General features: G+C 38.2%; 2 protein-coding genes across 2 annotated transcripts in view; one reads left to right on the forward strand and one right to left on the reverse strand.

Annotated features, from left to right (window-relative positions):
* Positions 1-529: 529 nt before the first annotated feature.
* The window catches only part of LOC144995278 (proteasome subunit beta type-8-like), a 44,306-nt gene continuing 17,568 nt past the window's right edge, over positions 530-27,267 (reverse strand). The window contains exon 5 of the mRNA XM_078954871.1: positions 530-771. Within this exon, the coding sequence (XP_078810997.1) occupies positions 715-771 (57 nt within the window). The 3' untranslated portion in view covers positions 530-714. The remainder of the gene's footprint in view (positions 772-27,267) is intronic.
* Positions 11,151-27,120, forward strand: orla-uaa (major histocompatibility complex class I-related gene protein-like). The gene is made up of 8 exons (NM_001278875.1): positions 11,151-11,236; positions 11,493-11,747; positions 20,897-21,175; positions 23,802-24,098; positions 24,392-24,487; positions 24,682-24,699; positions 26,169-26,249; positions 26,460-27,120. Exons 1-7 carry the CDS (start codon positions 11,179-11,181, stop codon positions 26,225-26,227), a joined length of 1,062 nt encoding a protein of 353 aa, NP_001265804.1. The 5' UTR covers positions 11,151-11,178; the 3' UTR covers positions 26,228-26,249; positions 26,460-27,120.

The raw sequence follows: 27,267 nt of genomic DNA on the forward strand, positions 1-27,267 counted from the left end.
CAAAACAACAACTTGCTAGTTGCATTTGGCTTTTTCTGCAAAGAGAAAAACATGCAATTTTATTAACTCGGTCTAATGACTAATCCATCAGTTTCAATTTCCAACGGCGTTGATAAATCCGACAATAACTTCTTAATACCATAATATGCTCTTTTCTCGTGATAAAGGAGAATTACAGTACATTGTAGGTGGATTTTATCTGCACGCTTATGTGAAAATGCAGTTAAATTAATTTTGTGATTTTTGTGTTTAAAAAGGATGTATTGCTGGAATATTATTTTTCTGCACAATCTATTGATTGTTTAATGTAACCAGGATCACACTCATTCCATAGAAATGCTTTACAGCAATGGTTTCTGATTATTTTGAAGACTTTTAAAGATCAGTATTTTATCATTTATTATTACTAATAATAGGTATGTTGCTCTTGTTGTGATTGATCTTTCCATCTGTTTTGATGTTTGAACCTGAGACTTGGAAAACGGTAAAACAAGAATCACTTCAGTTTATTCATCACAGAACAAAGCAGTTCATTTAACAACAGTGTTTATTATCATTAGTTCCATTCTGTGTTGCATGGCTGATTCATGGACATTCTTTCTCCAGAAAATCTGTAATTGACCACAGAGAAAATTTGAGAAACAGTATCAGTGTAGTTTCAGGATGAATCCCTCAGTTGACCACGGTGACTTATTCTGGACTCAGGGGTCAGTCTCAGAACATTCCCTCTCTGTAGCGATGGATCAGCTCAGATACGTCTTCTTTACACACCTTTATCAAGCCATCTTCCCTCATGTGGTACACTGCACAAATGCAAACACAAACAAAAAACATAAATGAAATAATAACTGCAATTGTTCTGGGCCTGAGACAACCTGAGTTCTGAACTGGCACTTTATCAATGAATTAAATTTGAATGAAATGTTGGGAGCACGAAATTTTCTATTTTCATATTATCAGACGGTGAAAACTAATCTTAGTCTAATAGTAATACTTAATTGTACTCAAAAATATATCTTCCATTGTATTAAACACTGCAGTTACAGTCAATCTTAAGCAAAAAACATAATATTGCCTAAAAATGACACAATATTATTTAAACAGAATATCTGAAAACACAGCATAAAGACAAATGTGTTACAAGTAAATGTAAACTCAAAATATAATGCAACCTTGTGAATAAAAAGTGGTAATTTTTGGAATTTAATACACACTAATATAATAATATTATATTAGGCAAGGCAAGGCAAGTTTATTTGTATAGCACAATTCGTACACAAAGTAATTCAAGGTGCTTCACAAAACAGAAAAATGCATTAAAATCACAATACATCATTGAAATCAACGTAAAATTTACTTTAAAAGAAAAGAAAAAATTTGAAAAATGATTTAAAAATAAAGGAAGGAAAGGAAAGAAAAGTGCAGATAGGACCTTTCAGTCATATACACGGCTGAACAGAAATGTTTTAAGTCTAGATTTGAACATGAACACAGAAGAGGCCTGTCTTACGACTTCAGGGAGGCTGTTCCAGATTTTAGCTGCAGAATATTGAAACGCTGATTCCCCTTGTTTAGTTCTGACTCTGGGAATCAACAGGAGGCCGGCCCCTGAGGTCCTCAGAGTACGAGATGGTTCATATGGCACTAACATGTCAGAGATATACTTTGGTGCGTGGCCATGGAGAGACTTGTACACAAGCAGAGCTGCTTTGAAGTCTATTCTTTGAGGTACAGGGAGCCAGTGCAAAGACCTGAGCACAGGACTAATGTGATCATACTTCCTGGTTCTGGTCAGGACTCGAGCAGCAGCATTCTGGATGTACTGAAGCTGTTTTACAGCTCGTTTGGAGAGGCCGGTGAGCAGGCCGTTACAGTAGTCTAACCTGCTGGAGACAAATGCATGAATAAGTATCTCCAGGTCTGGTTTTGACACTATGTTTTTGATTTTGACAATGTTTTTCAGATGGTAAAATGCCGCTGATGTTACTGACTTGATATGGCTGTTAAAGTTCAGGTCAGAGTCCATGATTACCCCTAGGTTTCTGACTTGATTTGAGGGTTTAAGAGACAGAGAATGAAGGTAGCTACTGACTCTTTCTCTTTGTTTCTGTGGGCCAAAAATAATAACTTCGGTCTTGTTTGAGTTTAGCTGTAGAAAGTTGTTCTGCATCCACGCACTGATCTGTTGGAGGCAGTGGCTGAGTGAATCCACCGGCCCATATTCACCTGTTGTCAGTGACACATAGATCTGAGTATCATCTGCATAGTTGTGATAAGATATGTTATTACTGCGTATTAACTGCCCTAGTGGCAGCATGTAGAGGTTGAACAGAAGGGGTCCCAGGATCGATCCCTGGGGCACACCACAAGTCAAGGCCATGTAGTCTGAGACACAACTCCCAATTTCAACAAAATATTTCCTGTCTTCTAGATAAGACTTGAGCCAACTTAGGGCAGATCCAGAGATGCCAACCCAGTCTTGGAGTCTGTGCAAAAGGATCCCATGATCAACAGTATCAAAGGCAGCGCTCAGGTCTAGCAGGATTAAGACAGAGACTTTGCCATCATCAGTGTTCAGGCGGATGTCATTGGTTACCTTGATAAGAGCAGTTTCTGTGCTATGATGGGGTCTAAAACCTGACTGGAAAACATCAAATGAATTGTTTAATAAGAGAAAATCAGTGAGCTGTTGGTAGACAACTTTTTCAAGGACTTTTCCTAAAAATGGCAGATTAGAGATAGGTCTGTAATTATTCAGTACAGTGGGATCAAGACCGCTCTTCTTCAAGAGAGGTTTAATGACTGCAGTTTTTAAGGCCTCTGGAAATATTCCAGATTGAAGAGACATGTTAACTATTTGAGTAATTGATGGCAACACACTGTTCAGGACAGACTTTAGAAATCTAGTGGGTAACACATCAAGGCAGCATGTAGACAAGCTCAGACGGGTGATGGTCTCTTGGACAGTTATATTAGTAATATATATAATATATATAATATAATACACAAAATTCCTTTTGATTTTTTTGAAAATTTTGATTTCCTCTAAAACAGCGCCCCTTACAATCGGCTGCACAATTGTGCTCACTGACCTGAAACCGATTTTTTTTGTCTGATGCAGCGCTCAAAAATGTCTAAATGTTTTAGATAGGCTTTGGAAAACCACAAAGGCTCACCGCTACATGAAATTGTTGGAGAATTTAAGCTACTGGTGGAATGATACGTTCAGTGTTTTAACAAAAATATAATAGTGTTGGTAAGTTTCCATTCTTAAAAATGTGTATAAAGTTGACAATGTGTGTTAAATCCAGTTACAATTGGTTTACTAAGCAGATTGCAAGTAAAATGTGTAAAATAGTATGCACTGTTGAATGTTTGACTTTGATAAAATACTATATGGAAATTTCTGGCAGAACATACAAAAACTGGAAGGAGTAAATGCAGAATAATTTAGCATCATACATGTGATTTATTGAACAAAAGTAGCATTTTCACGGTGCAAAGCAGCAACATTTTACCAGAGAAGAGACGTTAATGTAACAAAATGTCTCGAGGAGAGTGCATTCTTTTTGTTCATGCAGATGAACACAAAATATGCACTTCATGTAACCCTGGAGCAGCTCTTTTACTGAGCCAACTCCAGTCTCTTTCTTATAAAGTACAAACAGCAACAACATATTTAGCAAAGAACAGATGACTGGAGGATTTAAGCCTGACAAGATGTTGAGGAGTTACATTATTATGTTACATTATTATACATTATTATTTTAATGCACCTTCTATATTGATACTGTTGCTCAAAATAAATCAATAAGGCTCCAATGTAGGCCAGGAATTTCATGTGATCTCACCGTCATAAACAATTAGCATGTAATGGATAAATTCAGTTACTTCCAGTTATGTTTTTTGTGAGCAAGCTATGAACACAGTGTTGCAGTTACTAACTTGGCTCTCTTTTGTATTTTATAGCAGATGTTTCAGTATTTTTGTCTCCTTTACGTCTGGTTCTGCTATTTTTCCATTTTTATAAATAAACTAAACTGAATTAAATGTTAACAGATTTTTAATTTGTTGATGAATTTTGAATTTTTTTAAATGCAAATACTCTGAGCCACCACAGAAGTTACCATCTTAACTTCACTCGACGGACAGGAAACTATTTCATCCCCAGAAGTTCTCCGGTTAATATTATGTCAATTGGTGTGTCATTGTTTATAAAATCTTTATTGCTGAAATGCGGTGGTTGTTCCTCAGTCTTTACAGTCTTATAGAAGAAAATACAAGAACAATATTTGTCTTTTTTCAAAAAAAAATTAAATACAAATGATTTTTTTTTATTTTAATTGCCAAAGTATCAAAATTATGGACTTGTTTCAGATGGGCAGACAGTACTGCACAGGAGGTAGTGGTTTGTTTTCTTAGATTTTGTGGACCTGTTTTTTTAAACATTTTTCACAGAAATGAGTGGAGTGTCGTCTTTCTTTAAGTGTCTTCATGAATTTTTGGGGGTGGGGGTGAAATGTAAATTCTTCTGTCTTATGCTCACCTTAATTAAAGTTTCATATAGAAATTGTTAGTGAATATTTCTACATGTCTAGATGTCAAAAAGAAGCTCATTTTCTGTGACCATTTCTGCAGAGTCTCATAGACATTCAGTGCATGAATGTTAGTAAAGGATGGTGTAGGTCTGCAAACTGACCGGCATTCTTTGGCGAGGAGTCTCTCCCAGTACTGACAGTCTGCAGCGCTGCCTGACATGGTTCCCAGCAAGTACGGGTTGATCTCTATCACCTTGTTGACATCGTTGGATGCTGCAGAGTATTGAGTAAAAACTAAATAAACTGCAGATTAAAGCAAGTCAAAATGTCAATGTACTTAGACCACCAAAACAAGTTTATGTCAAATTTATAATGTTGTTTTGGACGTTGACAAATGTTGATGAATATGTATTTGACTATAAATAACTGATAAGACTGTTTAACAGGTCAAATGGAGGATACTAGTTTGGTCCCCAGCATGGATAAATGTCTGGTTTCCCCTTCTTCTTCTTCACAGCCCATAAACAGCCATGAGAGAAAAACATTTAACCATCTAGAAAAACTTTGAGCAACTCACCTATCCTCTCAGCTAGTGTTGCTTGATTTTTCAATCGATGGGCTACTTTTACATTTAAAAGATCCTTACAGGTGTTCCCATAAAAGAAGCCAATAAGTATATTCATAATCTCAGAAAACAAGAGGTTACACTAAATATTAGGCTATATCTTATAGCATTTACTTTGTAGTCTGTTTATTGCAACTTTATCCTAGAAGTTAATATACTCTTCAAACATATTAAGGATCTTTTTGGTCAGAATTTTGTTTGCTGCTTTGTTTATTTTCGCTTTTTTTCTCCTCATGTCTCCTTTTCATGAACAAAAACATGTTTTACAACAGTACTATTCTGATATTTTTGTGTTAAATTGGTGCCATATTTATAGGAAGAGTATGCAGTACAGGTTTTGTTAATCAAATATTTTTTTGCCATATATTGTCATGTCATTTTTGCTCTGAAATTGTCTGGTCCACGACTAGAATCACAATTTTTTTTCACCATGTGGTGAAAGGAAAATTAAGAATCCTTGAATGTTTTGAAATGAGTGATATCCACTAAAAGCACAGCAACCAAGTATTAATAAAACATTTTTAAATGTGCCCACCTATAAAAATGCTGGTTAAACTCTGGAGTAAAGAGGGAGTTTAAAAAGTCTGATTGCTTGAGGAAAAAGTGTGTAATTGTTCCAATTTTGGGAATTCCAATTCCAGTTTCTCAGGTTAAAACATCAGAGTAATATTCATAGTTTATTTACTGAGTATTGAGCTCATTCCTGGGGCTAATAATGGATCTTTAATCAATGACTGCTCACCACAGCAAACTGGAACTGGACTATAGAGAGCATATGGTGAACATTATTTTAGCAACATGCAAAAATGGAAGATGAGATTACAGATGTTTTCTGAAATCTATATCTGCAGCCATGTGAATCCTTCACTCATTTAGTTTCAAATAGAAACAATTTCTAACATTTCCTGTCTCACTTATAGCAAGAATCCTTTATTTGTGTTTTTGCTGAGTCAGCTCTGATGAAATAATCAGGTTAAACATGTTTTGATGGAATTTTCTTCATTTCCGCTACCTTCATGAGACCGTCTAGAAACAGATGTTGGAGAATTTTAGAACAAACTTTTTTGTAAAAGTGTTTAGTTTGGATCAGGACTTTAGGAGCTGAACCTCTATGAGAAAATTCTAAAGTAGTTTGAGGATTTAAACACCAGAAAAAGTGAAATGTTCGAATTTTGAAGCCTTAAATGTCTCTTTGACTCTGATATGAAGCGTTTTGTTTCAGAGGAGGCTGTGGAGAAAAGAATCCGTGTTTGGATCAGAGACTTACAGAGTCTTCATGACTGGTTTCAGACATGAAACCAGTCTTCATGACTGGTTTCATGACTAGTGATCCAAGTGTAACTGCATCACTTCTGCGTTGTGTTTGAGGGAGTCAAAAGATGTCGGGACACAGCAGCACCCTTGAAGACCACCTCCATTTATTGCGGATCTCTCCCGCTGGACAATGAAACAGAAAGGGCTAGCTAACATATACCTGACAATTTTCCTAAACGACTGAAATAAATATCTATAAAGGGTTTTGGTATTATGATCAATACGGTTATGATGGAGGAGACTTTGTTGCTCTTGACCTGAAGAAAAGAAAACTGAAATAGTTTTTCTTTTTTTCTTTCATTTTAGCCAAGCATCCACCATCTCGTAAGTAAAGGTTTTCTTCCTCGTTTCAGATGTTTTCTCTGTATTTATAGTGACTAGTTTAGAAGTTTTTCATCAGAGTTTCATGTTTGTTGAAGCTTCAGTTCAGATGAGGATTCAGACTAACAGTTTCTGATCTCACAGCTGTAGACAACAAGGAGATCCAGCAGCAGATGCTTTAACTATATGATACAAGGTCCTAAGAGATGAACTCTCCTCTGAACAGTGAGTTTGCTGTTCATTTCTTCTTAGCATATTTTTAGTGCACATGTCTGTTTATGTGTTCATGATATACTGTAGTCTAACCCAGGGGTTGGCAAACATTTTGACCCGTGGGCCACAAAGGGTTCTAAATTGGACAGTGGATATTTGATTAAGCTTTTTATTTTTTAATTTTTTAATAATAAGGTAATGCTGTGAAATAAAAAATTTCCATATTCTGTCGAATGTCCAAGGTTGGTATTCCATTTTCTGCTGATTAACAGCCGTTCTTCTGGGTTTAACAGAGTTTATAGTTATCTTCGCTGTTATGTCTGCAAACATTAGATAGAGGTTCACATCCTTCTGCGGCTGTTATCAGTGGCGCTGAAAGTTGAGGTCAAGTTGTCTGCAGGTCAGAACTCTGCTGAGAATCAGGGTCACTTCAGACTTTTAGAGAAAGCTATGAATCCAAGCATCATATTTCTTGAAATTGTATTTGACTCTTTGATTTATTACTGCATGTTGGTTCAGATGTCCTGATCAAACACTTCTCCTTCATGCTGTTAACAACCAGAACTGGTGGACCGGTCCAAGCAGATCCTTTCAGATTCCTCCTATGTTTCAGAGCTAGCTTGTGTTTTTGTTTTTGATTCACAAATCTGATGAGGATCGTTGGTTTATCCGTCTCCTTTCTCCTGGGGAGCGGGTGGCAGGTCTCAATGGTATTTGGAGCCAGAGAAATCCCTTTAGAAGTGAAAAAGGATTCTACTTGGAGTTGTTTTAATGCTTGCTTGATCTGTTTCATGTAATAAAAAACAAATTGTTTTTCCATCCGAAATCTCTCCACAGGATGAAACAAGAACACTGATATAGACCATAAAAGACATTTAGGAGAATTTCTATTGACATGGTTTTACGTGCAAAAAAGGCTAAATCAGATACAGACAGACGAAGGGAGTGGTGTTTCCTGTTTGACCAACAAGGATAAAAGGAACATTTTTTTAAGTCTATTTGTTCTGGATATCATAAATCTGGATCTTTTTGGAAGGCAGTGGTGAATACAGATTAAATCCAGGGAGGTGTGAACGTTGACCTTTTCTGAATTAAGAGGGTGTAAATGTGCGTGTATGGTTTCAGAGAGCGGAGCGGGAAAGCTTCTCACTGCTGTCATTACAGCTCTCTGCTGGTCCTTTTTTTTGTTTTGTTTTTTTGCTCTGTTTACCTGCGGATGCATCATTCGGTTTGAATGCTTTCTATTGTTGACTTGTAGAAGTTTGAGACTTCTGTCTGCTTTGTTTTTGAGACGTTCAAGTCCAGGTTATTTAGAGCGATTCACTGCCCCAAATGCTGAACTTCTTATCTCTGACAAAAAAATTACATCAACAACATATAAACAATCTAAACTTATGAACTGCCCTTTGCATCTTATTAGCCTATTTACTTATTCCTAGTTTACTGAAAACAAAGGTTACAAAGCTTCTTTTGCATTTTGGGTCATTTTTGGCAAATTTCTAGAGATCAGTGGAGCCCAGCAGTGGTGTTAGAACTTATCCGGTATAAGAATTAGAACTATGCAGAGAAGATTTAAACCATCTGAGTGTCTTCATGGGGATCATGTGGTCCTTGTGTGGAAAGACGGACCAACTGTGTGCTGATCTGAACCCAGGAGGAGCATCAGCAGAGCAGCTTCATGTGTTTCACAGTTTTACAGAATCAGTTTCCATTTCTGTCTCTAAACTGGTGCAGGGTAAAGCAGTCAACCACTAATTAGAAGGCCGCAGGTTTGATTCTTGCCTTTCCTGCCTTTGCATCATAGTGTTGGACAGAAAGGAAACACTCAATGTTAAGAAGAAAGGTGATGGAGAGATGGTGTCATCTGCGGAATGTAACTGGGAAGGGATGTCTGCACTTTGAGTTGTGGACCTGCACCCCTATAATTTAGCAATGGAATCTTCCTCTGTCATCTTGATCTGTGTTTATGTTCCACCAACACACAAAGCTCAGATCCTTTCATTTATTCAGCAAAAACTATTTAACCAGTGTGTGGTGGTGAATTCACTCAACATAAAGTTAATTAAAATGTTAATTTCATGTCTCTACTCACCTAAACCTTTTGCTTGATTAAAATATTTTCTTTCCTAAACTGAGACTCCTGTGACTCATTTCAAAAAGGATTAATTTAATCTGAATTTAATGAGAAACTCTGACTGAATTCATTTTCTTAGATCAAAACTCCAATATAAAAGACTCTTTAATGTAACCGAACAGAGAAAAGTTAAACTGTAGTCGTTTTTGGATGCAGCCTGTGAAGTTTGCTGGAGAGTAAGAGACAAAGGTCTGGAAGCGGCACTTTTGAGAAGAACGGAGAGTGGACTGAAACTGGAGAAATCCAGAATGTAATATGAACCTTGTAGTGGAAAACTTGAAACTTGGTTTTGACGTAAACATCAGGCTGGAATGACACCGCTCACATCTGGATCCAGGAATCATCTGCAGGACTGAATCTGGAACCACACGACTCACCAACAGTAGATTTGATTAATAATTCGGTTTTACATTGTCTGACCTAAAGCTGAGAAACAGGAACTTTGTTTTTGGCAATTTATTTCATTCTTGGCCTATTTTAATTTAAATAGTAATGTAAAACAACAATAATTGTACATTTGTTTTCTGTTTTTTATTAATGGTAATGTTCTTATTTGAAGAAAAAATAAAACACATTTCTTACCGTTTTTTCAAAATCATTGAAATTAAACTTCTTAAAATGTAAGAACTTTTATTAAAAAAGTGTTGTAAATTTTCTTTTGTTGTATTTGTAAAAGAAAGAAACAATACATATGTTTTGAAAATGGGATGTAATAATGGATTCCTCACAAACTAAAGGTTAGTTCTTAGGGTTTTGGTAAAATTCTGGAAGATTTTTGAAATATTTACATTTTTCTGTAAAGTTACAAACTAAGAATGAAACAACTGAATGACTTATAACAAAACATGTAAACATGCAAATCAAATTAATGCTAAACTAGTTTAAGTTGACAGAGTAAAAAGTAAGTTAGACAAATAATTTAAACACCACACACTAACAAAGAAAAGACAAAAAACTGTCCAACATGATTATTAAAACCATCAACAGAAGTTATCTGTATAATATGTAGGTTTTTTTTTCTAAAATCAGATATCTGTTTTAATAAACGAACACAATGTTTGGTTCATTAAGCATCTCAGTAAAAACAAACACAATATTTTAGTCTTTATAGACTCATTTTTTAAAATAAAAATAGTTTTCAGTCTTGTTATTTTTCTCAAATTGCAGACTTTTAAACAATGTCATGTTTTCCCATTTTTATAGCCTGCTTTCAGTCTGAATTATCTGGACATTACTTTCTTACAAAATCTTTCAGTTTCTCACATTGTTTTAATTCCGGGGACTGAAAATTATTTTATATTCACTGTGCAGCAAAGCTGTAAAAAAGTTCATTTGCAAGACGTTGCTAAAAAGCATAGATTCTAGGTTGAATGGTGTTTTCTGTATTTAATTGAATTCAGCATGTTTTTATAAACTGAATTATTTAATGTAGATACATTTCATAACCGACATTTTAGAGAGATACAGCAGATTTACCGAGTTTGTGTTTTTCTCTTCTGGTAAAAGCAAATCCTGGACAAGTTGAAAAAATGTGATAAAGTGATGTCAAAACTCTCTGTGTTTGAGAATTTTGGAAAACGAACTGCTTTATTTTTGCAGCATTTGGTTTTAGAAACTGAACGAAGAGTATTGAGGTTTTGACCACCAGAGGGCGCTGCTGACCACAGCATAACACTAAACACACGTGAAAACACAGCTGATAAAGTTTTTTATTTTTTTTTACTTTTAAATGACTTCAAGCAGCTTTGAGGGGACAAGAACAAAAAAAATTAAACAAAGCAAAATTAAAAAACTGAATTATGTCTCCGTGCTGCGATCTTCTGCCACTTTCACTTTCGTTGTCAACCTCAGTCTGTCAGTTTCACCCAGATATTAGTGACGTTTGCTCTCAGAGATCATTTCTATTGGTTTAGATCGTGGTCACGTGCTCAGACTCTGACGTTTCTTGCATTTATTCTCTAACGTTTGATCTAGAACCTCAGTAACAGATTCTCGTCGGACGGTCTCTGACTGAGATCCTCAGAAGATCCAGAATGAAGATCCAATTGATTCTGTGTTTTCTGGGACTGAGTTTCCACGGCGCTGCTGCAGGTCAGTCACCAGCTTTTAACCTTTTGAATTGATTTTGAACTGTTTGTGTGTTTATCAATCATTTCTGGTTTCTGTTTTTCTTCTATGTAAAACTGATTACGTTTTTTTTATAAAGTGAAAGGGTTTAAATTTAAAGTGACGCCACTGAAGTCAATGTCTTTATTCAGTAAATCTATGTTTCTCTGCATTTACAGAAACGTTTTTTTTAAAGTTTAACTTCTATAAACTGAATCCATGTTGTTGTTGTTTTTTTCAGTGTCTCATTCTCTGAAGTATTTCTACACCGCTTCCTCTCAAGTCCCGAACTTCCCAGAGTTCGTGTCTGTTGGTTTGGTTGATGATGCTCAGATTAGTCACTATGACAGCGACACCAGAATGACGGTTCCTAAACAGGACTGGATGGCCATGGATGAACAGTACTGGAAGAGACAAACTGATATCGGTCTGGGTCACCAGCAGACCTTCAAAGCCAACATTGAAATATTAAAGCCGCGCTTCAACCAAACTGGAGGTGAGCTGCTTTATTTATTTATTTACTGATTCTACGTTTTAAACGATTCTGTTCAGAGATTCAGTTAAGAAATGAAATCCTCACTTAAAGGAAATAAAAACATGTTTATTATTTATACCAGTTTATCGTTAAACGTTTTTCTAATTCCTGAGTAAAATCTGGATCTTAAACCAGAAATAAACAGTTTTCATTTTCATGACTTCCTGCAAAGTTTATTGATTAATAAAACCTAACTTCCCACATCCATGATGATCAATAATACGGATCAGCCTCTTCTGCATGGTGTATATAGATTTCATTATTTAATTTATATAAGTTAAATCATAAATCATTCACATTAGGATTTACATCAGAGTAGTACATTCAGTTTAATTAGGGCCCGAGCACGGAGTGCAAGGACCCTATTGTAATTCGAATGTTTATTATTATTATTATTATTATTATTATTATTCTACCAGAAGAGTCGCCTTTTTGAGGCCTTTAACATACCCCAAAACTCACCAAATTTGGCACACACATCAGGAGTCGCGAAAAATTTCGTATTTTATAGGAGATTGGCATGGGCGCAGAAAAACGGGTTGATAGCGCCACCTACAGTGACTTTTGTCCCGACGCCCCGCATACGCTTTAACGTACAAGCTTGATTTTTACAGGGCATGTTCTTCAGATGGAGACCTACAAAAAAGTCTGAAAGGACCCACCTGTCACTCGCACAGGAAGTCTGATATATTGAGGTCAATATGTCATTTTTGCTTCATTTTGGACATTTGCAGGCCTCACTCTAGAGCGAACTCCTCCTAGAGATTTGTGAATAATGACTCCAAACTTTGGTTTTGTAAACTAAACACATGTCCGATGTTAAATTGCGAAGCTTTTAAGTTTTTACGGTTGTTTGTGACCGTGGCGGCGCGTCGAAAATGGAGGTCATTTTGAAAACACGCCATGAAAAGAAAAATGGCCATTACTCAGCCATGCAAAATCCAATATTATCCAAAGTTGATATGCATGATTGTAGTCTGACTTTGAACACATCTGCAGTGGAAGAATCTGGAATAGGTGTAGCGCCACCTGCTGGTAAAAGGAAATGACATGTTTTACTTGGAGCATCACTGCTCCAAGTAGGATGAGCCGACACACCTCAAAATGATGTCCACCTGTTGAAAAGCCATTGATGTTTACTCTGATAAAAAGCCATAACTTTCAATGCGGGGGTGTGGTCGTGACAGAGCGGCGAAGTTGGGCGTCTCGCCATGCACACAAAAGTTGCTCTCACGTGCACATTCCTTGTCCAATCTCACTGAAATTCAATAGAGGTGATGAGGCTTCCATTCTGAACCAATGGATATGACAATCTTGGACGACCTCCATAGCGCCACCTAGATATTGACAAATACATTTTATGTCACATTCTGACCTATCTTTTCTCTGTGCTTTGTCCGACATTCATAAAATTACAACAGGAGATACTCATAAGGGTCTTCTCTCATCGTCTAAAGTTTCATGGGTGTACACCTGACGGTGCCTGCGCAAGCCACCACCAAACAGGAAGTGGTTGATTGAGTTGCAGTCAGATAATTAAAAATTCATAAAAAATCAGCCGTTTGTATCACGAGGCTGAGATTTCAGAATGAGAGGCGTCTTACATATCTCCAACTTAGATACACAGCACTTGCATGGGTGAACAAAAAACGGCTCAATAGCGCCACCTACCATGTTTGTTTTTGAGAGCCCCGCCATGTTCTTTAACATACAAGCTTGATATTTACAGGACATGTTCATCAGATGGAAACCTACAAAAAAGTCTCTTGGGACCAAGCTGTCAGTCGCACAGGAAGTCTGCTATATTGATGTCAATATGTCATTTTTGCTCTATTTTGGTCCTTTGCAGGCCTCGTTCTAGAACGAACTCCTCCTAGAGATTTTTGAACAATGACTCCAAACTTTGGTTTTGTAAACTAAACACATGTCCGATCTTAAATTGCGAAGCTTTTAAGTTTTTACGGTTGTTTGTGACCGTGGCGGCGCGTCAAAATTTGAGGTCGTTTCGAAATCACGCCATGAAAAGAAAAATGGCCATTACTCAGCCATAAATAATCTAATCTGATCCAAATTTGTTGTGCATGATTGTAGTCTGACTTTGAACACATCTGCAGTGGAAAAATCCGAAACAGGTGTAGCGCCACCTGTTGGCAACAGGAAATGACATGTTTTACTTGGAGCATCACTGCTCCAAGTAGGATGAGCAAACACACCTCAAAATGACGTCCACCTGTTGAAAAACCATTGAAGTTTACTCTGATGAAAAACAAATCTTTCAACGCGGGGGTGTGGTCGTGACAGAGCGGCGAAGTTGGGTATCTCGCCATGCACAAATGTTGCTCTCACGTTCACATTCCTTGTCTGATCTCACTGAAATTAAATAGATTTGATGAAACTTCAATTCTGAACCCATGGATATGACAATTTTGGACGAGCTATTTATGTTCATAAATGATCATGAAGCATGATCATATAATCAAGCTTCATAGGAAATCAGCCGTTTGTCTCAGGAAGCTGAGATTTCAGAATTAGATGCGTCTTACAAAGCTCCACGTTTGAAAAGCAGCACTATACGTACGAGAAACATTTAACCACCTTAATCACCCTATTGTGCTGAAAGCAAATTTTTGGACATTTTGACTCAAGCAAATATTTTTATCATAACATCTGTTTAGTTTATCATCACCAAAATAAAAAATATTTACATTTATAAAATGAACTGGTCAACTCTAGGATTTTATTTATTCAATCTTACATCCTCAAGCTTTTCATCAGTCTCCCCTGCTGCAGGAGTGGAGTTAGCCCCCCCCCCCCCCCCCCGGCTGTGTGCTCACATGTAAATTAGCCAGGAGTGGCAGACAGAAAGTAGAACAGTTAGAAAGCCTAGTTCAACACTAAAATACAGCAATTTCCTTTGTTTTGTTTGTCTTTTATACATCCTTAGCACTAATCATTGCTTTTTTATTCATCCAAAATACAATTAACTTTATATTTTATCTTTTTTTTTTTTTTTTACAAACAAAATATATGAGTGTGCTCCAAAACAAAACCCAGTCTCAGTACACTCCTACAGATGTAACATCAGACAGTAAATGTCTCTTTTATGCTTTTTTAATCAATGCTGCAACTTATTTTCATTTCCTTTCAATACATCCAAAGAAATTAAACTACAACGACAACAAACACAACATATAGCAAATGTCTCTAAGAAGATTGTGTATATACATTATGTACCACCTTTAAACACCAAATAAATAACAAATCTTTCTAATACAATCACAAAAAATGGAACACAAAATGTAAAACCCAAATTAGAAATTGCAATTTTAAAAAGATACATTTTTCAGCAGCTTTTCAAAATCAATCACATATTTTACTCTTCTGTGGATGAAACAAAGAAGTCCAGAGCAATGTAGCCACTTCTCCAAAGTCTCTGTCACCTTCAGTTTTACACAAAGTCTGTGAAAATCCACCATACATTGGTCACATGTATTCAGAGACCTGCTAAAAGTCCACAATTGTAAAAGCTCTTATATAGACAACTGTTTGTTTGCTTGGAGCTCTAAATATAAAAAAATGCTTTTCTATCACCTAGAAACAGATGGAGAACCATATCAACTGGATTAGTAACAGGGAAACATGTTTAGGTTTAAACTTACATCAATAGACAACATGAAGCTGTTCATCACATTTTTGACCTAAACATGTAAACACATCCTTGGCTCTGCGGTTAGGAAATGGTAATTGGGAATCTCTTCATACCAGGAGCCAGCCTGAACATTGGAACATCACCACAGTGCCCATCCAGACTGGGACAGCAACGGGGTCCACTTCACAGCCGTGAGGCTGCTGTGTTTAACTCCAGCTGTCCCAGCAAGGGAGACAACTGCAGCAACATCCACTGACCAAGCTGGCAAGCCCTGGCAGAAAAGATCCCCACAAGAAAAACACTGGCTCAGGCAGGCTGGTCAATAAAAAAATATAGTTTTGCCAATGTCTTGCAGCTCGCAGATCAAGTGGTTTAGTTTTCCAGTAATGTCAGTCAAGAATACAAGTTCAGATTCACAATGTTCATATTCACCATATTCAACAGACATCTCCACCAATAGCACCTTAAAAATCCTATTCTGTTTTGCTTTGCAGCTGAAGTTTTTTATGATTTTCACAATAGGAGTCATTATATGTCCAGAGCCAATCACTTCTGCACATAAGGCCTACTGGTGAAAGAAGCAGCAGTAATGCAGACATTTTGGAAAGTCTTGGTCAGCTTTACAGTGAGTGATGAAACCTGTTTGTCGGTCAATCATAGCAGGAGCCCCGTCTGCAGGTATGGCTACCAGCTTTTCTAATGGTACCTTTTTCTGCACAAAAACTCCTTCACCGTGTTATACATTTCAACTCCTCTTGTAGTTGTCTGTTAGGGCAGATGTGTCAGGAGTTCTTCTCTTGTGGAAACCAAAAGCTATGCTGTACTGTTGCCGTCCACAGACTCATCACACTGGACGTTAAACCACCTGCACTTTGTAAGATCCCGGTCCAGCTAATTCACCAAGTTATCAGACATAGCTGACACTCATCTAGACATTGTAGTGAAAATTGAATGAGTTCTATTGTTCTCATCCTTAGGGACAGTGATAGCAATTATCATCATTGCTTGTTTCTTAATCTGATAAAAACCTTCTTCTACTTGATGAGAAAATGAGGAGGTCTAAACGAGGCTTAGATTTAAGAATTTTTTTCATGCTATATGCAAAAGTCTTTGTCCTTTAAGGCAACAGATTATAGTCCCCCCCCCCCCCCCCCCCCACAGGCTGCTGTCATATTAACATTAGCTTGGAGCTCCAGAATGGACAAGAAAAAACGACGAGAATGGCTCGAGCAGGGCGTTGCTCACGGTGCGGTCGCTCGTGCCAGGCGGTGGCACGTGCTCGGGCCCGCTAAATGCTACTTGTAGCTTTAATATTTGGTTTGTTTTTGCAGCAGAACCAGAATTTTCATTGTTTTAATGTTTTTCATTTCTGCTGAAAATTAAGATTTTATGCAAAACCTAAAATAATTCCGTTTCAATAATTGATTTCTATTTTATACATTTAAATGCTAAAAAATTTATAGCAGGTTTGTCCAAACAAAATACACTTTTAAAATGTCTTTTTACCAAATTGACTGTACTTCTTGTGTTTGTTGTTTTTGAGTTAAAAAATAAAGAATTAATGAACAGAGAACAGTAGTTTTCAACCTGAAAAAGATCCCATAGTCTTCTATCTTTCAGAAACAGTTTTAGTGTTTATGTTCACATTTAGAAATATGTAAAACCTCAAATATTTGACTCATAGAAACATGAGAACAAATGTGAAACTTAAAGATGTTTGGCTTCAAAGCTGAACAGGAAAATCAGAGATTAGTTTCAAAAAGATATTTTTATTGAAGATGATCTCAGATAAATGTTTTTATCTGAGGAACCTAAAGGAGAAACTCAAAGATCCAGAATTTGCTGATGTTCTAGTATTTGTATTTCTGTCTGGATGATTTTCATCATTTTTGAGCTGAACATGAGGCAGAGAGGACAGTTTAGAGACGGGAGCTGAAGTTTTCTCAGGAATCAGATCTCAGAGAAGCAGATCTGCTGCTTCACCTGCTGCTTCACCTGCTGCTTCATCTGCTGCTTCACCTGCTGCTTCACCTGCTGCTTCATCTGCTGCTTCACCTGCTGCTTCACCTGCTGCTTCACCTGCTGCTTCACCTGCTGCTTCATCTGCTGCTTCATCTGCTGCTTCACCTGCTGCTTCACCTGCTGCTTCACCTGCTGCTTCACCTGCTGCTTCATCTGCTGCTTCACCTGCTGCTTCACCTGCTGCTTCACCTGCTGCTTCACCTGCTGCTTCACCTGCTGCTTCATCTGCTGCTTCATCTGCTGCTTCACCTGCTGCTTCACCTGCTGCTTCACCTGCTGCTTCATCTGCTGCTTCACCTGCTGCTTCATCTGCTGCTTCACTTTTCTTCTGTTCTTCAGTTCATCTCATTCTGCTTCATTCTGTAATAAATCAATATTTTTCTTAGGAAAAAGAATCTATTTTAAAGGAAAAATCAACATAAATAGTTTAGTTCGCTGTCTTCGTCTCAAAAACAGAGGCTAACATTAAAGTGAGTCTCTTCTCTATAAAACTAACAAGTTAGTTTCTCTCCTGAATCCATTCTTCTCTCTAAAAACGGGATTTCCTGAATTTTCGGTGTTTTCTGTGGTTCTTGTTGGTCAGTTTATGGTGACTTTGGTCTGAAGGATCAACATGAACGGTTCTGAGTTCTGCTCTGGTTCTGGTTCTGTGGTTTTTGGTGCTCAAACCTCCACAGCTTCCATGTCACAGAAACCGATTCAGACGTTAAACTTTGAACAGTGGACGATGTCCAGACTCTGTTCATGTCATGATATTCATGCAAATGCAGACCAGAGATCATCTCTGTCTGATTGGACCAGAACTCAGCAGATTCCAGGCTGATGGCAGAACAGAACAGAGAGGGTTCTGCAGGTTCTGTTGGTGATTAGGAATCAGGAACAGAGAGTTCTCTGTTTGATCTCTGATCACACAAACATGACAGCGACGTCGACCTGAAGCAGGAAGTGATCTGCAGCCTCAGAGATTTGAGACCAAAGACTCTCTTCACTGTTTGATCCGTTCAACTTTATTGGTCTTTGACTGACAGACGATCACAAGTCCTGCAGTGATCAACCTCTAATAGTTTCACTGTTCAAGGGTCCAGAATACCCACAATGCCTCCTGTTTGCCGTCTCACTTTTAGAGCTTTTCCGACTAAAACGAGCTTCAACAAAGACAGTTTGCTGACAAATCTGAGGATCTCCATCAGACTCCATCTTTCTCTTCTGGACTGTTTTCCTAAAGTCAGAGCTGAGAAATCCTCCAGATCAGACGTGTTTGAGTGTCCAGTGAGTCCAGCCGCCCAACTCGCTGTGACTCTGACTGTTCTGATGGAACCACGCCGTCATGTGACGCTGAGAATCCAGAAATGTGGTCAGACGAAGCTCAAAGGTGATGCTAGTGAGCTGAACTTGATCCAGTTTTTATGTCAGCAGACGTTTAAATCCAACAACAAAAAAAACAAACACTTTTTGAAGCTTCTCTGATGAAGCAGAGATGAGGAGCTCAAACGGTTTGAACTTTGTGAGGATGAAGAAAAATGAAAAGACGACGAGTGTTTTTAGGTGAGAAAACGAGCAGAGTTTCCTCTGATCTGGTGAGTTTGCTGCTGAGACACAGACAGACAGACAGGCAGGCTGTGGAGTTGTTTCATTTTCTCCTGATTGTCTGAAAAAAGAGCCGTTTGTTGCCATAACGATGAGACGATGAGGGATTTGTTTGTGGAACTGCTCCATGGTTTCCCTCAGAGTGAAAGGAGAACCGATCAGAATCTGGGATCAGTGGAATCATCAGAGTCGGCTGGTCTCTGAAAGGGGCGTGTCCAAGAGGAAAACCATGTGACTCAGACAGGAAGTGAGGATTCTTCCGTGTTTCTCCATTTGCCTGAACACAGATGGAGACGTTCAGAGACGAGACGCCCCCAGGGGGCGTCTCGTCTCTGAACGTCTCCATCTGTGTTCAGATCCGCCTCCGTTCAGCTGAAATGAAGACAAACTCCATCTAAAAGCAGATTTGCTTCAGAATTCTCCATCAATTCATCATCAGTGATCAGAAAACCAAACGTCAGCAGGAAATAAAATCCTCACATCTGCAGTGACGACCGGCTTCTCTGTTTCCGGGCGAGGTGGCGTCTGAACTGACGCCATCTCTCCTCAGCGCAGGCCTCAAACGTTGCGACTCAGACCTGCGCTGAACTTTTTCCTGTCAAAACTGCGTCCAGAAACGCCAACCGCCGCTGAAACTGTGGGAGGAAATCCATCAGAACGACTGTTGTTGGAGATTTATGCTGAAAAGTGATGAAAATGTCAAACAAACGGCTGATGATGGACTCTCTGTGGCTCCACTGATCTTCAGCCTGTTGGTGAAGATTTTAGAGTGAGCTGCGTTCAAATACGTCCTGATCATGTTTAGTGTCCTGATCATGTTTAGTGTCCTGATCATGTTTAGTGTCCTGATCATGTTTAACGTTCACACTGAACACACGTGTGGAAATCCGGCTGTGAGACATTTTATTAATAACGTCTGAAATCCTGCAGATCAGGCAGAAAAGCCTATGAAATGTTGAGGAGTTCAGTTCTGCTCACAGACGTCCTGAACAGCTTCTGCTGTCTGTCTGCTGGATTCAGGACGCAATGCATGATGGTCCCTGTGGAGCGGGAAGCAGCTTCTAGACGCTGCAGGGGATGATGGGAGATTTTAGTCAGTCAGCAGCTGTGAAAACAGAAGCTTCACTTTGATTCAAACTCTTAACATTCATCATCATCAAAATCTTTAATAAAAGTTTAGAAATGTTTTTATGTAAAACCTTTTTTGATATAATTTTTCTATAAAAAGACATAAAAATCTGTAAAAACTCAAGTGTTTGGCTCATAATGTGTTTAATTCTTTTCAATAGCATTTTAATAGAAATCTTTCACTCTTTTAGTTTAAATAGAAACAGTTTCTAACATTTCTGTCTCACTTAGAGCAAGAATCCTTCATTTGTTTTTTGCTGAGTCAGCTCTGATGAAATAATCAGGTCAAAGATGTTTTTTGTGGAATTTTCTTCATTTCTGCTGCATTTATGAGACCATCTAGAAACAGATGTTAGAGAATTTTAGAACAAACTTTTCTGTTAAAGTGTTTAGATTGGATCAAGACTTTAGGAGCTGAACCTCTATGAGAAAATTCTAAAGTAGTTTGAGGATTTAGACAGCAGAAAAAGAGAAATGTTAGAATTTTTATTTCTTAAATGTCTCTGTGACTCTGATATGAAGTGTTTTGTTTCAGAGGAGGCTGTGGAGAAAACAATCAGTGTTTGGATCAGAGACTTACAGAGTCTTCATGTCTGAAACAGACATTTGATTGATTTTAGATCAAACATCCTTCATGAGTTTCTGTGTTTCTGATTATGAATCATCAGATTTTTCTGTCTTTATGTTCAGATTGACTGAGGTTCTCTGTGTTCTTGTCTCTCAGGTGTTCATGTGTTTCAGTGGATGTACGGATGTGAGTGGGATGAGGAGACTGGAGCGGTCAACAGTTTTCATCAATACGGTTATGATGGAGAAGACTTCATTGCTCTTGACCTGAAGACAGAATCATGGATTGCTCCAAAACAGCAGGCTGAAATCACCAAACACAAGTGGGACAATGACAAAGCTTTAATGGCAGGACGGAAGAACTACCTAACCCAGATTTGTCCTGAATGGCTGAAGAAATACGTGAATTATGGAAGCAGCTCTCTGATGAGAAAAGGTAAACTCTCATGACCTTGTCAGTTTTTTTAAACTTGAGAATAGATTCATCTGCAGACAGATTTTACATCTGAATGATCAAATCTACATGGACCTAGAACACACTGAATATTTGACATGTTGAAGGAATCCTCAAAAACCCACAAACAAAACCAGAACACACGTGTCGGGGAGATCCAAAGAAAGTTCTGCTATTATTATGGGATGGCCACAGAACGTACGGCTTGGTGACCACTTATTGGCAAAGGGTGAAATGTAGGAATGTTCATATTTTTATACATTGAAAAAAAAAACTTTTGTTTGAGTGATCTTCACAAAATTTCACACAAATGTTCCCAGCTTAAGTCTACAACCACAGCTGAAATTTAATTGACCTTTGACCTCAGGAACAGGCTGTCATCTTGAATTTTCCCCTCTCACCTCTAAGCCCAACTTTAAATGAAACAATTCTTAGTGATTTCAATCTATTGTCACATTCCTGAGCATCATTAGAATCTGCTTGATGTTTGATTTAAAGTTGAAGATTCCTAACAGCTTTAGAGCGGTGAGCTCACAAAAGTGGCGTTTCCCTGATGCTCGCACATTTTTGACAAGAATATCCTGAAAATAAAACAAATGAATCTTTGGCTCAAGCTAAAAGAAACAATATAAAATCCAATCAGGAATGTGGGCGTGGCTAACAACAACTTTAGTCGCTAAGGAAAGCCAAAAGTTTACTTTTAGGGATTCTCCTAACAATGACAGCATGTTCATCACCTCCAGACGACCAAAACATCAAATGGTTGCTATGGAGATAAAATCTAAAGACCAAACACCATTTTGAAGTGTTTTTTCATGAATTTGTCACATGCAGCTCTGATCAGGAGGAGAGTGAATTAATGTTCTCACATTTTCTTTCTTTTGTTTCATCATTCATCTACTTTTTTAGATTTCTTTCAGGTATTTTTTGTCTTGTCTCTGCTTTGTAATCTTAGAATTAAACTTAAAATATTGTCATTAAAATTTCCTGGGGCCTCATTTATAAACGTTGCATACGCACAAAAGAAGGCGTACGCCACTCTCTACGCAATAGTTGATATTTATAAAAAGCAAACTTGACGGGAAAATGCGCGGTCCTACACGCAAGCTCTGACCCAGGCGTACGCACAAAAACGGGTGAAATGAGAAACGGCGACACCGTCGGCAGATGGAAGAAACACGTGAAAGTGAAAATGACAATCCTGCCTCTCATAAATAACATGAAGACTTCACAAAGCAAGTCTTACAATTAACAGCCTACAGGAACACGAACATCCGTTTGATCGATCAGCAGTGAAACAAACAAAATCAAACGAAAATTACAACAGAAATTCAAATGAACACATATTTGGAAAAAGAAAAGTTATATATGTTCTGCAATATTGGCATGTAGTGCAATTCATCCTCATAAATAATATAGTTAACAGAACGAAATAATGTACAAAACTGATATTCTCGTCAGTGTGTCCGTCTGGCGGAGCAGATAGAGGTGCGGACGGACGGACAGACGTATTAATTGTCCACTGGGGAAAGTTGTTTTCATAGTAAAACATGGAATTATGGTATTCATGCATATGCCTTTAGTTTGTTTTATTTTTGATAAAACAATGTGGCGTATGTCTCAACCATTCAGAAAGCAACAAGAAATTACATTTGCGCTGATCAATTTCCCATTTCCACGTGGATTATTACCGACATCTGTAGCTTGTCAGATGCAATAAATGGATGGAAATAAAATGCCCCATCACAATGCGTAATGACGCACAATGGCTGATCTTGCGCTAGAAGATGTGGCAAATGGAACAATTCAGAGTGAACGCATCTTTAGACAGCAAGAAGACTTGCTGGCAAACGAGGACGAGTGGCTTATGAGCCGGTTCCGACTTCCTCGAGCCGTCCTGTTGGACCTCTGCGGGCTTTTGGGCCCGGAGTTGCAGAGGAGCATTCCGAGGAACCACGCGTGTCACCCGGTGCATGCATCTGGCGCTCCGGTCCCCCCCCCCCATGGAGCGCTGTAGCCTCACAACCTCGGACCGGCCACAGTCCGAGGTTGTGAGGCTGCAGCCTTTACGGTGTCTGCCACCGTTTGCCGCTCACGTGCCTTTTCGGCATTAGTAATGCCCACACTGTGCCCTCCAAACAACACTTTTCCCCTCTTTTCCACCTCGCCAACGATAACTTCTACTTCACATTGAGTGAAGTTACGTTTTTTTGATTTCCTTTCCGTGTTTGGCATGGTTTCACAATCAATGAATATTCATTTGTGGGCGTTTCACGGACTATTTATGGGCAACTATGGGCGTGTCATGAAGCCGCAAAAGCTGCGCTGCATTTGGAATTGGTTGTGATTTATTAAGGGAAAGATGCGTAGGATGTGCGTGCGCACGGTTTTATAAATCTGAATATTTCTGTGCGTACGCACGTCCTATGTTTCATCCGTACGCCACTTCTGACGCAAATCCTACGCAAAGTTTTATAAATGAGGCCCCAGAACACAGAATATCAACATAAAGCATTTTTAGAAGTTGACATAATGAGTGACCGTGTTAAATATTGATCAAATATAAATATTCCAGAAACATTTCAGTCCATCTTTCTCCTTCTTCCAGTTCTTCCATCAGTGTCTCTCCTCCAGAAGTCGTCCTCCTCTGCAGTCAGCTGTCATGCTACAGGTTTCTATCCTGACAGAGCTGAACTGCTGTGGAGGAGAGATGGAGAGGAGATCCATGAAGGAGTGGAGAAAGGACAGATCCTCCCCAACAATGATGGAACTTTCCAGATGAGCGTTCATCTCCAACCTCCATCAGGAGAAGACATGCAGAGATATGAATGTGTGTTTCAGCTCTCTGGAGTCAAAGAAGACGTCATCACTAAACTGGAGAAAGCAAAGATCAGAACCAATGAAGGTAGGATTGATTCAAGGTGGAGGAATTCAGACTAAACCTCTGTGTCTCTCTGTGTTCTAGAGGATTGAAGTGATGGATTTGAGGGTTTCCAGCTCACAATGTTCTCTTCTGTTCTTTGATTGTTGCTGTTTTCTAAAAGTTCTCAAGTTTAAATCAATAATCTGACCAGATTAAAGAGATTAAAGATGCTGGATTTAATCCATTTATAGGATGTAAACTTCACTTCCTCTAGAGAGTTTTTCATTTGACTGGTGATTGTTTTGAATTCATCTGTTTGTGTTTTTTCTCTTCAGGTTCTTCCAGTCAGATGTTGATCATCATTGGTGTCCTCGCTGCTGTTATGGCTGTCGTTGCTGTGTCTGCATTCATTTTTTACAAGAAGAAGAACGGTGAGTTATTGTTGTATTCATTTTAGTTTTGAATCAAGTTTTACATTAAAAATGAGAAAGAAACAGGTTTTTTCTTTCAGTTAAGATTTATCTCCAATTATCTTTGGCTCAGATCCACTTTAACAAGAGTAAAAATATTATTTACTGAAAGAAAGATGAAATGTTTACTGATTTCTTTTTTTCCTTCATTTTAGCCAAGCGTCCACCATCTCGTAAGTAAAGGTTTTTTTCCTAGTTTCAGATGTTTTCTGTGTATTTATAGTGACTACCATAATTTCCGGACTATAAGCCGCTACTTTTTTCTTTACAGCCCTGCGGCTTATTCAGTGACGCGACTAATTTGTGGATTTAATTGGCCAACGTCATGTACATACTTTCGGTCTCAGTGAATAGTTTGAATTCTCCATCAAGCACGAGTAAGCAGCCAAACAGCATGGACCTCACTTCAGGTCTTAGACACTTCAGTCATGGTTCAACAAAACGAAACACGCATGCCCGGCCGCATCCCAGAATCCTTTGGTGCCATCAGACCCAACGTGCACGTGATCGCCACTATAATATGATGAAGCTTTCAAGTTAAAAGCAATCGTTAAAAGCAGCGTTAAAAAATCCACCATCATCAACGGGTTTGGAAAAGCTGGTCAGCTGCGTGACGGAGAGAACAGCGCATGGAGTGAATTTACCTCTGAGTCATAGTGACTCGGCTGGCTGCACGTAAATATGTGGCAATAATATCAGCCTTTATTTTGTCGGGACACGACTGGAAACACAAATCCACATGATCGTTTTTACTGTTTCTAAAGACTTAGCGGAATTTTGCATTAAAAAGCTCACAGCCGCCGTGTGAGATTTTCGGATTGGAAGGGGAGACGAGGAGCCCGCTTGGCGAGCGCGGAGCGCAGAGGCGTCGGCGGAGCAACAGTGTTTGTTGTGGAAGAAACTTCTGACGCGGCGCGCGTCTCGCGCTGAGGCGCGCGCTTTTCAGTCGCCGCTGCTTTATTTTACTGGTGTGTTTTTTAACCAGCCCTGTTACTCCCATATCGCTGCCGCGACACAAGCTGTTCCCGTTCACCCCTCCATGCACTGCTGCTACTTGCTCATTCTTAAACACGTACAACAGAGTGGCAAGCCGGGCGTTGGCCCCGCCTTTAGCCCCTAAGACTCATGGGAAATGGGGGATCGCAGATGTAAATTTCCTCATCATAACTGAGGGATGTAATGTTGATTATATGGTTACTGTTTGTAATTTTATGTATGATACCTAGATTGTCAATAAGTTAAAAAAAAATAAAAATAAAAAATAAAAAAACCATTACTGAGGAACTTGTGAACAGAATAGAGGTCCATGCTGTTTGGCAGATGTGGGTATACTCAAATACATAAGCCTGAGGTAAGGCTGACCCCTTTCACAGTGTGCTAATGAATCACACTTACTCAAGGAGTCAGGACATGATTTGTCAGGATGATCATGCTTGTTAAGTACATGCGGTTTATACTCTGATGCGGCTTGTGTATGTACAAAACTAGTTAAACATGTTAAAATGGGTGGGTGCGGCTTGTAATTGGGTGCGCTGTATAGTCCGGAGTTTACGGTAGTTTAGAAGTTTTTCCATCAGAGTTTCATGTTTGTTGGAGCTTCAGTTCAGATGAGGATTCAGACTAACAGTTTCTGATCTCACAGCTGTAGACAACAAGGAGATCCAGGAGCAGATGCTTCAACCAGAAAATCCATCAGCCTAAGAGATGAACTCTCCTCTGAACAGTGAGTTTCTTTCTATATTAAAGAAATCTGCTTCATTTCTTCTTAGCAGAGTGTTAGTGCATAGGTGTGTTTGTGTGATCATGATAGTCTGATCTATCCTCCATCAAACTGTCTTCAGTTCTGATGTTTCTCTGCTACTCACAGCAGAATCAAACTGCTTCAGGAAACAGAAAATAGATTTAATCTCATCTTTCATTTTTCTCTCAACAGGTTTTGGAATCAAATCTGCAACAATCTTTCCTGTAAATTTAATTTTTTTCATGTTGATTTACAAACAACAACAATCTTCTTTCTACAAATGAACAAGGGTTACCAAATATCTCATAAACTCAGTTATTCTTTGCTATATTAAATCCTTAAAAAGTTGTCAGCTTACAAACAGCAACAAACAATTAAAGCATGAAAATAAAAGAAACAGAGAAATTGGAGTTTGGTTCATTAAAATGTTTTATTCTATCAATATTCCACATCTGATAAATCTGAAGTCAATTAAAGTTGTTGAAGTTGTTAACTTGTTTCTGCTCATTTAAAATTTTGTTTCATTTCTAAATATTATTTGTCTTTATTCATCATGTTTGTATATTTTGAAGCTTATAGAGTCAATATGCAGCTTGATATGTTTTACTCCTGGGTTATAAAGGAAAATGAAAGAAAGTTAATCTTAATAGTTTGTGGTTTTGGTTCTTGTCTTGTGCTTTTCTTGTATTGACTTGTGTGTTTTTGATGGATTTAGAAACATTTTTCTGTGTAGACATTACAATATAAAGGTTTGGGTTAAATCACTTTGTGTGGGGAAACAAATGTTAAGTAAAATTTCTGTTTGATGCTTTTTCTCAGTAAATCTTCCCTAAATAAACTCTGTTGTGATTCCACATTTTGTGTCATTTGTTGTTTACCACAAACACATTTGTAGCCAAATCGGGACATTTCTAAAAAATGTAATTCACTGACTGTTATCACTCAGGTGAGTTTTATATTTACCTGTAAAACCTCAATTTCACTATTTTTATTTATTTTT

This window comes from Oryzias latipes, chromosome 11 (assembly GCF_053564925.1).
Source record: "Oryzias latipes strain Hd-rR chromosome 11, Olatipes_Hd-rR_3.1".
Classification (NCBI taxonomy): Eukaryota; Metazoa; Chordata; class Actinopteri; order Beloniformes; family Adrianichthyidae; genus Oryzias; species Oryzias latipes.

What these genes read in the sequence shown, in the direction of transcription:
- orla-uaa (NM_001278875.1), top strand. Translation starts at nt 11,179, where the DNA reads ATGAAGATCCAATTGATTCTGTGTTTTCTGGGACTGAGTTTCCACGGC. An exon ending in TTTCCACGGCGCTGCTGCAG is followed by an intron (nt 11,237 to 11,492) that starts GTCAGTCACCAG and finishes TGTTTTTTTCAG; the next exon opens with TGTCTCATTCTCTGAAGTAT. An exon ending in GCGCTTCAACCAAACTGGAG is followed by an intron (nt 11,748 to 20,896) that starts GTGAGCTGCTTT and finishes CTTGTCTCTCAG; the next exon opens with GTGTTCATGTGTTTCAGTGG.